This window comes from Loa loa (assembly GCF_000183805.2).
Source record: "Loa loa unplaced genomic scaffold supercont3.107, whole genome shotgun sequence".
NCBI lineage: Eukaryota > Metazoa > Nematoda > Chromadorea > Rhabditida > Onchocercidae > Loa > Loa loa.
In genome coordinates this window covers 165,805-178,030 of record NW_018108287.1, presented here as the reverse complement: position 1 = coordinate 178,030, position 12,226 = coordinate 165,805, and the positions used below count along the sequence as shown (strand labels likewise).

General features: G+C 32.7%; 1 protein-coding gene across 1 annotated transcript in view; it reads left to right on the top strand.

Annotated features, from left to right (window-relative positions):
* Nucleotides 1-9,594, top strand: part of LOAG_17647 (nuclear pore complex protein 12) — a gene marked incomplete at its 5' end in the record, with an annotated part of 13,705 nt that extends 4,111 nt beyond the window's left edge. Inside the window, 25 exons of the mRNA XM_020450309.1 lie at nucleotides 150-282; nucleotides 398-540; nucleotides 708-816; nucleotides 905-1,002; nucleotides 1,245-1,394; nucleotides 1,527-1,710; nucleotides 1,978-2,264; nucleotides 2,412-2,534; nucleotides 2,775-2,905; nucleotides 3,059-3,236; nucleotides 3,510-3,674; nucleotides 3,807-4,016; nucleotides 4,288-4,535; nucleotides 4,886-5,051; nucleotides 5,273-5,442; nucleotides 5,748-5,832; nucleotides 6,060-6,320; nucleotides 6,763-6,892; nucleotides 7,174-7,305; nucleotides 7,629-7,738; nucleotides 7,926-8,144; nucleotides 8,296-8,437; nucleotides 8,562-8,663; nucleotides 8,916-9,011; nucleotides 9,233-9,594. Coding sequence (XP_020306035.1) covers nucleotides 150-282; nucleotides 398-540; nucleotides 708-816; nucleotides 905-1,002; nucleotides 1,245-1,394; nucleotides 1,527-1,710; nucleotides 1,978-2,264; nucleotides 2,412-2,534; nucleotides 2,775-2,905; nucleotides 3,059-3,236; nucleotides 3,510-3,674; nucleotides 3,807-4,016; nucleotides 4,288-4,535; nucleotides 4,886-5,051; nucleotides 5,273-5,442; nucleotides 5,748-5,832; nucleotides 6,060-6,320; nucleotides 6,763-6,892; nucleotides 7,174-7,305; nucleotides 7,629-7,738; nucleotides 7,926-8,144; nucleotides 8,296-8,437; nucleotides 8,562-8,663; nucleotides 8,916-9,011; nucleotides 9,233-9,408 — 3,948 coding nt within the window. The 3' untranslated portion in view covers nucleotides 9,409-9,594. The remainder of the gene's footprint in view (nucleotides 1-149; nucleotides 283-397; nucleotides 541-707; nucleotides 817-904; nucleotides 1,003-1,244; nucleotides 1,395-1,526; nucleotides 1,711-1,977; nucleotides 2,265-2,411; nucleotides 2,535-2,774; nucleotides 2,906-3,058; nucleotides 3,237-3,509; nucleotides 3,675-3,806; nucleotides 4,017-4,287; nucleotides 4,536-4,885; nucleotides 5,052-5,272; nucleotides 5,443-5,747; nucleotides 5,833-6,059; nucleotides 6,321-6,762; nucleotides 6,893-7,173; nucleotides 7,306-7,628; nucleotides 7,739-7,925; nucleotides 8,145-8,295; nucleotides 8,438-8,561; nucleotides 8,664-8,915; nucleotides 9,012-9,232) is intronic.
* Between the last annotated feature and the right edge of the window lie 2,632 nt (nucleotides 9,595-12,226).

The following is a 12,226-nucleotide window of genomic DNA, read 5'->3' as shown; positions in this document are numbered from 1 at the left end:
ATATATATATATATATGTATATATATATATTTATGCGTAATTAATCAATGTTGCCGAATGGACATGAAAAGTGGTAAATTGCGTAACATTGAGAAAGTAAAGCTGGTATTATTATGTACGACCAGATTAATTCAGTTGATATATTTCAGGTTGGTAGTGACTTAATCTTGTATATTTCTCTTTACGCCAGTTCAGGAGGTAGAAAAGTAACTATATCCGATTGTCGTCGTGTTGATTTATCGATGAGTATAAAGGACAGTGACATTTTTCGAGTGGCATCAAGTAAGTTATTTAGTGAAGAGCCTAAAATCTTTGGTAATTTGGGATATTTGAAAGAAGTATTTAATTTGTGTGTGTTTGTTTGTTTGTTTCATATTACGAACATATAAATATTTAGATGATTGTGGAAGAACACCTTTACACGATGATGGTTGCTGTGGCTTTGTACTTACTGCTATTGCTTCTGGTGATACCATTGCAACTGTTCATTTTGGTAATATGTCTTCATCGATTCAGATTTCCGCTTATCTACCATTAAAGGTTTGTTTTTCAGACATATTGTATATTCGGATCTTCTGTAACTGAGCTATGTTATTGAATATAAATATCGTGGTGATATCGACCACGGTTTATTGTTTACTCTGAGGAAAGGGGAAATATTTAAATGCAAATGGTTTTCATATTAATTAAGTTGACGAATTCTTCAGCTGGAAACACCTGCAGAAGTATTTGCTATGCTCGGTAGTAACTTCTTTATCCGTACATCTGGTGGCCCGAGGCCGTGGATTCTAGATCCATCGAAATATTATTCAAAATGTAATTTGGTTTATCTTTACTGTAATTGTGCTGAATTATGATTTTCATGTTTCTCAGTTTCCATGTTTCTAAGGATATTGCTTTGCAGTGATCTACAGTGACACATCAAATTTAATCAGTAATAGTGACTTTTCTTCTCAGGATGGACAAACTATTGTCACGTGTAAGGATAATAAGGGAGATGTGGTAAGCTTTTATATCATATCAGCTAAAATATGAGCAAATTTTTCAGCCATTCATAGGCTTACCTTTGGTGCATGATCGCAAAAGATATACTTATGTAAGGGATTTTTGAAAAGACCTCACGTTATCAACCAGTAATCTGTTTCATTAATTTCATTCATTGATTGTAATTATCAATGCTGGTAAGAGTTAATTTCTTCGAAGAAAATTATTGCTTTGGGATACAATATCGCTCTGGTTTTCAGCTTATCGTGGTTGTTGTTGGTAATGAAGCTTCTTTTACAAATCCACTACCTGCTAAGTCTCAAACAAAATTAAGAGTATGCTGTGCTGTGCCCACACGGCTATCGTTATCCTTGTTAAGGCCTCATCGGAGTAAATGTCCGACAAACGTGGTTTGTGTTCTTTTATTAGTGAAATCTTTTTCTCCTTACACTTAATTTGATTTATCCAGAAGTATTCCTTCTCTTGTTCAGATAGGTTGACGAAGGCCTGGAAAATCTATATATCTAGCTTATATGTTGTAGCGTGCTGCTAGCTGCAGTGAACCATCTACGTTAGCAGTATCGGCTTTTGGACATTGTGAATCAGGACCATCTATGGGGTTGGAGAAGCAACTTGATTCTTTGACTTCTCTCAAAGTGAATTGGGAAGTAAGTGATAAAAGTGTAGCTTATGTGGAAGAAGATAAAGGAAGCGAACTAAGCGAAGGTATTTTATTTTCAACTTAGTATATGCATCTATATTTCAAGATCTCATTAATGGTCTTCTTAACTAGCGTTTGATAAGAAGTGGAAGAATTGTGATTTTTCTGACACTAAATATAATATCTGTTCATTTGGGTCAATAGATAACTATTGTATTCTTCACTACTTCCATATTACATCGCCGTTAATCAAGAAATTTATTTAAGTCAATAAGTTAAGGAACAATTGCTTAACTACATTTATTCATTATCTGAACCAGTTCAATGTTTAGTACGCGGCATTCTGAAACCACGGGAAATTGTTGGTACATTAGAAATAATCGCATGGACGCGAGGATATAAGATCGGAAATCGACAGCTTCGTTTACCACAAGAGTTGCGAAGTAAAATGCAGGCAGATTTGGTCCAAAATGCGGAAGCGGTGCCGTCTGTGGTCGTATTGTTAAACGAGAAGAGTGCTTCAAAAACTATTCGACTGGAACGTGGTTCAGGACATTTTGCTTTGGTAGCTTATGATTCCAACGTACTGGCCGCTGAGATGTCTAGTGGGATCACGCAGGTGAGGAAATATATTCTCTGCGAGCTTGATTTTTAACTAATTACATATCTGTCAATTTCACTAAATACTATCACAATAGTTTTATTCTAAACATAGTTATATCACATCACTTTACTACCTATAGTCCTATGATAACATCCTTTCAAGGTGTATCCATTGTCTGTTGGTAAATCGAAGCTTCAATTTTTGGACCTATGTCTCAACCAAAATATCACAGCTGCGGTTTCGGTCACAGATGTGGAAGAAATTTTGATCGAAGCACCTGCATTTGTAAGTATTGGTATTTCCTGAGCTTCATACTTTCTATAAGCCTTTTGTAGCACTTATATACTCCGTCACTTAATTTCGTTTATTTTCTACGATGAATAAAACTGGAATTGGTCCGCCTTTTCTGATTCTGGCCAATTAAAATGTCAGTTTCCACTAATTGTTTTTTTTTCTTTCTTTTTTAATTCATTGCTTTCTTTTGATTTGTAAATCATGCCTCCAATAAAGGACCTTTTATTGTAGACAGCGCTGAACACCGAACAAGAACTGCAGCTTAAAATTCGTGATATGGAAGGCCTCTTCTTCGTAACGGATGATGCTAATATCATGAATGTGCAGCTGAATGCATCATCCAATATTTTAGTAATAACCAGGTGTTTCAACTATTTTATTGCACTTTTCATTCATTAAGATATTCTTTCTCGATTCATATGGCAGATATATCCGTGCCATATGGATGGATGCTGCTAATCGTTTAAGTTATAAATTTCTAAAGCTCTATGACTGAATACAAATACTTATTTAAGAATTGATGCTCTACATTACGTCTTGCGAGGTAATGCTATTGGTATTGTAACACTTCGCGCATCCGCACGGCGCGCCAATGGACGAATATTGCAAAGTCAGTCTCATAGCATTCAAGTTTATGCACCGTTGCAATTGCAACCGAAACTGATAACTCTTATTCCTGATTCTGTTTTCCAGGTACCACAATTTAATTGATATTGGCTTTTAACCAATGAAAAATTTTTGGAGGAACTTGAGCGGCTATTTCACAACTAGGAATACTGTGCTGTGTTCTGTAAATTAATGCAATATCGGAATTCAAATGAATGAATTCACTGTTTAAAATAAACGAAACTTCATTTTTGTAACCGAAAACTTGAAGCAATCAAATTTTTTTTTAGGACTGTTTTTATTAGTAGATATGAGTTGTTTGGAAAACTGATTTAACACTTCATAATACCATCACTGCAGTTAGAAATATCTGGTGGACCTCAACCGTTACCACCTGTGCAGTATCATCTCAATGACACTTCAGTAGCTGTTGTGGGATCAGATGGACTGATAACAAGCAAAGCAGTTGGTTATACGAAAATTACAGCCACTATGAATCTAGAAAACAACGCTCCATCTATTGAAGTATCTTCATCTCTCCCTTAAAAGATTAATTTTTTTCATAAATACGAAATATTTAAGCCATTAGAAGGAAATCTAAATAATGGCTTTTGGTGTTATATTAGCAACGCAAATTTACAAGGACGATTATTCTAGGATCAAGTTGTTGTCAAAACAGTGTTACTTACCGGCGTCCATATACACCTCTCTACATCACGATTACAAGTCGGTCAAAGAGGATGGGCTCGCGTTGATGGTCTTAATGAAAATGAAACACCGTTTTCATTCGGTGGAGCACTATATCCATTAAAGATCTCCTGGAGAATTGCCACACCAGGCATCATCGAAACAATATCGCCAATTGATGTAATTATTCACTTCTGCTTTTTGGATGGAACTTTGAAGAGGCTACATGAAGAGCCTTCGTTTTTAATTACTTATAATTTTCGGATATTATATGTACATTAAGCGAGGGAGACAGTTCAGTGCATTATTCATTACTATTAGTTCTCCAAATTGGTTACAGTTAAACTGTCTTTCCAAAAAAAGTTCACGAACTGAGGGAATAGGGAAGAGATTTTATTGATTAGAATCTTAGCCAAATTAATCATTATTCTAACGGTAATATCATTTGCAGGCTTTCGTAGCTGAATCATCGGAAAATCGATTTCAAATAGAACTAGAAGCATTGGCAGTTGGACAAGCGGTAATTCACGTATTAGTGACCGCTTCTGAAAATTCAAAGGCATTCTTCGAGAAAGTCAAACATTATGAAGATCAGTTAATAGTGACAGTCATTGAACCGTTACAGTTAATGATTCCAGCACGGTATCCCCACGCTTTGCGTCTCTCTCCAGATGCAGAACTTGATTTGAAAAGTAACAGGTAATTTTGTAGTTACACTTAATCATCATTGTACGGTTCTCTATGTTGAGAAAATGCTAACATACAAGTCAATTATCCAACAGATGTAACTTCGTGATATAACTTTTCTTCTTACGCATCCCAACACAATAACTATAAACCATGATCCAAAATTATTCCTATAGCGCTTTTTGTGACGTTGCCATTTTACATGTTGAATGTTGCCATACTTGTCAGTAATTCAAACTTCTTCTTTTGATTTTCTTTATTGCTCAGGCTGGTTTTCGTTTGTTACTTTTCCTTTCATATAAAAAGTACTTTCATATAAAAAGTAGGGAAGACACTATGATCAACATATTTAATGCCTTCAGGAAAGATAGCTCAGTACAATTTATGGTACCACCTGAACTTTCCACTTATATATCAGTTATCGGTGACAGCAACAATACACTGCTAGCTCACACTGTTGGTGATGCTGCTTTGGTTCTGAAGGAAACAAAATATCCTCATAAAGAACTGATATATTTACCAGTATCCGTAAGTTATATTAGTTTACGTGACACAGTTATCTTATTTTGCAAGGCAAATTATTATTCAGAACATGAATCCATCCATTATTTCGTTAATAAATGTCACTCACTGAAAGGATCTTCCAACTTCTATGTATAATGCATCGTTCTAAATGTTTTTTTTTCGTTCTCGGCTACATTTTGATAATGCGATGTCAATACACTTGTTTTTAAGTATTAAAATTACAGATTACTCCTGTCGTATCCCTCCATCTGAAGATGCGATGTTCTGAAGTGCTGGAGAAGCCGTTAACAGTTTTTCCTCTCGGTTACCGCCTCCATGTCGATGTTGAATCACGAGATCACTTCGGCCGTCTGTTCGATGCTGCAAAGCATTCGCTAAATTACAGACCTCATCGGTGAGTGTTCTGTTAAGCTCGTTCTAATTTTTGCCGTATATTTTTACAGTTTGACAATTAGGAGAATTCGTCAATACTCTTGAAATTGTCACCTGATAAAGAATGATGTGTTTGAGGTATTTGTTATTTACTTCCATCATAGATGCAGTCCCTAAGGGAACTTTTCTGTTTCCAATAACTTGCAGAATTGAAGCAGAATAAAAACAGCTTGGCGAAAAATTAGAGTTCGTATAAGTCATTTCCGGCTGCGATATTTCCACCTGTTGCTATCACTGCTTTTCAAAGCGATTAATGCTTTATTATAGTTTTGATTTGACCGAAATTCATCCTGGAAACGCTAACAGTTCATTCGATATTCATCTAAAGGATTTTGGCGAAACAGTTTTTAAGGTGAGTTAACTGTCTTATCTTTTTCTTAGTTACTTTTTTTATTCACCAGACATTTTGATCCACATTCTTCTAGATTTGCTTTATTCTTACATGATTAATATTTACTTATAGCTAATTTATTTTCGACTAGACATGCTGACGATTACAAGCAGTCAATTATACCTAAAGTTACTTGCAATGTTTCTTATACCGTTATCGTTTGCAAATATTACGTGCATTTTGTTGAGGTATGGGACAGAAATAATCCGGACCTAAACGTATTCCTGCGTCTTCGGGTGGGTGATGTAATTAGGCCATCAATACAATCTGTGGTCGTTTCCGAAATCATTTGTTTCAATTCACCGCTACCTGTATCTGGATGGAAGGAATTAGATGGAAAGCGACATTTTCAATTCATTGATGAAAAAAATGGCATTGCTGTAGCAGCGGATACGGGTAACACTGTGGTTGCTTCATATGATTTCCACAAACAAACCATCTTTACCAAGGTATATTTTTAATCGTGCCAACACTATCACTTCTTAATAAATATTTAGATAATATGCTTCTAAGATATTGAAAAATTTTTTTTTTATGTTTGTTCACCAGATAAAGCACTTTTATCAAAAGAGTCATAAAATTTGCATTTATATTTTCCCTTTATCCCATAATGGCCGTTACTATGATGATGAATTAAGTACAACATTTTATGCATCTGTGACCTGATGAATTCATTCAAAATTGTTTTAATTTCTAATTAATTTTTTTAAATCCTTAAAAAGCATTCCTGTGGCCATTCCATTCCAACCATTCCAATGACCTTGCAAATGTTTCAAGTAGTTTTTAAATTTTTTTTTCGATTTCGAGTACATTTTAATTATATTAATTTTACTTTTTTCTCATCAGGCTTCGTAAACCTCCTATTTTAATGTGGCTTTATATTCCTTGCAGCGCAAAGTTGTTCCTGCAAAGTCGCTCCGTTTTTTATCAGGTCCACAATTTGTTTCGAACATAAGAAATCATCAATATCTGTTTCCAGTAATCGTTGACAGCATTGAACAGAACCCATCTAATACTTATGGTATCTTTTTCCTAATTATCTTTTTGTCATATATTGATTTGTTAAAATCAATCTCAAGTCTGTTTGACGAAAAAATGAGAAATTTCTCAATTATGCTAATCTTTTGCTGAGGAATTGCAACAAAAGATGTAACTCAAATAGACCAGTTTATAAACAATACCATAGCATAGATATGTTCCTGCAGTTTTGTGTGTTGTTTCTCTTTCCGCTGATATTATTCAAAGGCACACATTACTTCATCAATATTGCTAGCAAACTGTAAACAGTTTCACGGGATTCAGATTGTGGGCCTGTGCTATTGGAGAAACTGATTTTGGATGCACCTTTTGATTGTACTGTTGCTTTCGTGGACAAAGTGAATGTATTGGCAACAAGCTTATTTGCTGCACGTTCAGCATTTCTTCCTACGTTAGGTGATGAATTTGCTGCGTTTTGTGGTTTTGAGACTGTGGTCACATATAATAATGCTACAGAAGATACTGTAAATTTTTCGATATCAATAAGTTAAAGGATAAAGCTGTCTTTAATGTCATGAATTCTAAAAGTTTTTTATTCAAGCAAACTTACCAATCAGATAATTTTTTGGATTTGTAGAAATTATAAGAGTATATTATATTAATATACATATTATCATTATATTAAGACTTTGCAACAGTTTATTCACCCATACATCAATAAGCAAACGAGAATGAAGGATATATTCGGTAGAGCCTTTTTAAATTTCCTCTTTCTTCAGGTAAATATGGCTGTATCCTAGTGGAGCAAACATTCGAGGGACCAGTTTCTTTGATCGATTATCAAAATCTTGATTTAAATATCTCCGCTCTTTGGAATCGTGCTGGCAAGGTTTGTACGCTTCAGTTTTTGTTTTTTCTTATTTTTTCATGTTTTTCTACTTCCTGATTCTGTTTTATTTTTTAATTTCTTTTGTTGCTTGCTACTATCTCAGTTTTAAAATGAATTAAAGTAGAATGGAGGATGGGTGAACCGTTTTGTTGACATCGAAAGTTAAAGAACGGCTTGAATATTTCAGGTAAAGGAGGCAAGCGTAATAGTTACTTTTTACTCACGTTTTGAAATTGTGCAACGTGAGATACGTTTAAACAACGTAAACGCACTTGAAGCCGACCTAGTTATACAGTCATCCACATCTGCTGCTAGCAAGATATCAGTTGAAGCTGATGGCGGTGGTGTTTTACGTATAAGAAAAATTAAATCGACATCACTCACTGAATTACGGTATCGTGTTGAGGTATGTTTTCCTAATGTCTGATAAGTAATAGATGATTTGGAAGTTATTTGATTAATGGCAGGAAGAAATGAATAAAGAATGTTTTATTTCGCGTACTGAAACTTAATTTGTCACTTTTCTATGCTATCTCACAAGCGAAGGTTCATTTCAGTTGAACATGAATTCAGTGCTTTTGTGGCAGGAATTGTTAGATAAATGCAATATTACGGTCAAAAGTGCAATCACGGGGCAGTTTGAGGTAGTACCGGTAACTATCATTCTTCATGGAGATACTTCAAAAACTGTTTTACGTGGTACTTTACTTGCTGTTATCAGTTTTCTTTTTGTCCATACATTTTGCTTTTACAATTCTTTTGCCTTGTTCGTACCGTAAATGCTATCTATTGCATTTGCTTGTTCAAAGCTAATGTTTTACAGCTTCTGATCATCTGATGGGTCTCTTGCGTTCATTCCTGGAATCAGCAATTGTTCAAGTATGTGCGTCGCTTCTTACTGCCGGATTTCTTATCGTCCTGATAGGTACTTTATTATTGTTGCACTTTCGATCATTATTTTCGTTTTAAACATATTTGACCAAGAATAATGCAGTTTGAATGCCTAGTCTTTTTTCACATTTCGATGCATTTTAAAGTATTGGATGAGTTTTTCTGTTAATCAATCGGAGAAAAAAGTTGTTTTCGTATATATTAAGTTATTCATCATTCGCTTCCCACAAATTCTTATTTGAATTATTAACTTTCAACCGTATGAATTAAATAAATATATTTGCAGCGTACTGTAGAGGATTTAGCTTTCCATCCTACTTATTTAGCTCTTTTTCTACTTCTGATTCTACTATACATGGATCGTTTGCCTGTGATTATCCAGGTTAGAATTCTTTTTTTCCTTTTTTTAAATTGATCTTTGCGTACTGCATAGACATTTGTGCATCACTTAGACATTGTGGAAGTTTGCATGTTCATGTTTTTAAAATGAAGTGAAAGTAAGCTGTCAGGCGTAGAAGATGATGAGGATTTTATTATCGTGAAATTTGCATTACTAAAAAGATCTCCCAGAAATATAGGTAATAAATACAAGATGAATTGCAGAGCGATATCCGCCGATAGCTTATAATAGCGGAAAAAGTTTCTTGGGTTCACCTGACATGTCACTGTTATCCAATCGATCTAATCGTTCAGCTGGAAGTCCAGGAGAACCGATTCTATGGAGTGTTCCGGATCGATCGCTAACGTCACCACATTTACGGAAGAGACAGTGGTCATGAGCATTTGTAATGCTATCTTTGCGTAACACTTTATTATGAAATTAATTTTGAAATGAATAGAAACTTTATGGGTGACTATTTAGCTTACTAGTTCTTATTGTTTGGTTTGCAATTCACTTTCTCTAATGTTCCATTATTGCTGATTGTTGGTTGTTACTGTTTATGAAATTAAATGCGTATTATTTGATGGTTATATTCTCCTCCAAATCTTATGCAAAATTTAAAATTTTTCCCCTGTTATTTGTTGTTATCTTCAAACCGGTATTTGTGTAACTGATCTCTAGTCTAGAGATGACATCGGCAAACAGACTAAAATTTCACTACTACTATTACTTGAAGCTTATTGATTTTATGCAATAATTCAAGTACTTCAATAGACAAGATCATTTTGAATAAGAAGAGAATACAGAGCTTAACAGATGGGGAATGATTTCAGATTAATTGGAAGATAACATGAAAAAATCATACCTTCTGAGACTGTGGCTGATTTTAGAGTGTATGAGGATGTCATTTCCAGAAATATCAGAATTGACTAAATGCTCATCTATGCTCTTTGCAAGACATGCTATTTTGCTGTTGAAGTTTTATGAGGTTGTTAATGAATTATATCAGTTCTTTAGGTTTTTCTCAAAGTAATCAGGGTTGGATGTTTGTGCCTTCCTGTCGTTGTCATAGTTTTTATTGTTACATCACTTGTTTGGTGACAAGTAAATAAAGGAAAACAATCATGAATCAGTCAGTAATCTTTTTAAAATGACAAATGTTTCATTGCTGAATTTGATAAGAGAAGGAATGGGGAAAAAGAAAAATTAGGGTCGATAGGTTTAATTAAATTTGTTTACCGAGCAAATTAACTACCCTTACAGATATCTAACATGCTGATTCATACTTGCTACAATATATCATTACTCTAATTAGCTAGGTCAGCAGGTATAATTCAATTTTTTAATGCGGAAGAAAAGGTGATGCATTGTTCCAGTACTAGAGAAATCAATGTAAAAGGTAGATTTTTCATATTGATGAAAGTAAGGCTAATGAGTAATTAATTTTATCTCGCGGTTAAACTTAAACTTACACGCATACAATAACCATCAATTGAAGATTGATTAATTAATAAAATTTGCATTTATCGCACATATATATCTTGTTAATTAACAATTAGTACATTTCAGATAAAATATACCATGTTCTAAATCGGATGAATTTAAATCAACATCATTTTTCTCTTCCAGTAATGCTCTATCAATATATGGATTTAATACATCTCTTCCTGAAATCCAACAAATCTTTTCTTGAAATGATTTCAATTAAATTATTTGCAATTTATTATTTATTAATTATTTTTTACTTTCATTTTCATATTTTGTTTTTTTCATTAAATCTAATTAAATTCTAATTTTTTTTTTATTTTTTTTCAATGATATAAAAAGGATTAACAAAAAATAACAACAATGAATGATAGAGTTATATGAAAAGGTGATAAATTTTCATCATATTGTTTGTTATTAATCACATCCTTTCCTTTTTTTTTTTTTTCTAATCATTTATTGATTTTTCGGTTTTTCATATATCGATTTTTCCGATTTTTTTTTTTTTAATTTTTTTCTTACTTTTTTAAACGGTCAGTAATCATTTATCGATTTTTTTTTTTGATTTTTTTCTAATCATTTATTTTTCTTAATTATTTTTTTGATCATAATTATTTATCGATTTTTTTTTAAATTTTTTTTTAGTCTTTTAAATAGTTAATCTATTTAAGTAATTAGGTTAACAATTGGAAAAGTTCATCTTGTATTTTTACTACTGTATTTTCTTTTTTTTTTTGGCTAGTTTTGCACTAATCTTGCGATCTTGTGATAAAAAAAAATCATTTATTGATTTTTCCTTTTCTAAATTTCTTTTTTTTTCCCGGTTAATCTAGCTAAGTAATTATATCAATTGGAAAATTTACAAACTATACCCTGATAAGCTTTTGGTATTTGTCTTAATGCCCATTGATGATAAAGATGTTGCCATTTTAGCCGCGGAAATATCCTGCGTGGTCGGATCTTTAGTGCCGCTTTCTGCAATACAATTTATTTGATTAATTCCTCAAAGTATTAACAAATAATTATTCTTAAATGAGAGAAAAAAAAAAAGGAGAGGAGAGAGAGAGAGAGAGAGAATAGGAAATAAGGGAGAAAAAATTGAAATTTTTTTTAATCCTTCTTCACTAAATATCCAAATAGTATAGTCTATTTCCAAAAGGAAAAGAAAAAAAATTGTAATTATTTCTTTTGCAATTAGAAATTATAATTAAATTGTAATTAAAAATTATAATTAGATTGTAATTATTCAATATTTATGATGTTCTCATCCTTAAAATATGCAAATTTCCAGTTAAATTATTGAAGGCTAACGACCACATATTATTTATCATAATACTACCCTAGTGGATTATTTAAGTTACTATTATGATAATCAATGATATAGTGATATATAATGATAACAATTTGATAACGTTTTTTTTCCTTCTTTTTCCTTTTCAGTAGGAAAAATAAGGAAAAAATAACAGCAATATTTAAAAAATGAAAACGATAATGAATTTGATAAGAGAGAATGATAAGTATTATTGATAATGATTAATCTAATTGATATTAATCGGAAACATTCATGAAATATGGAACTACGAGAATTCCCATTTTTTCTCTTTTTCTTTTCTTTTTTTTTTGCTATCAATTTTCAATAAAAGAAACTTTTCTGATTACATGATAACAATGTAATGTTATCAATACTAGGTCAAATTATCAGTTGGTAATTGTAGATGATTGCAAAAAAA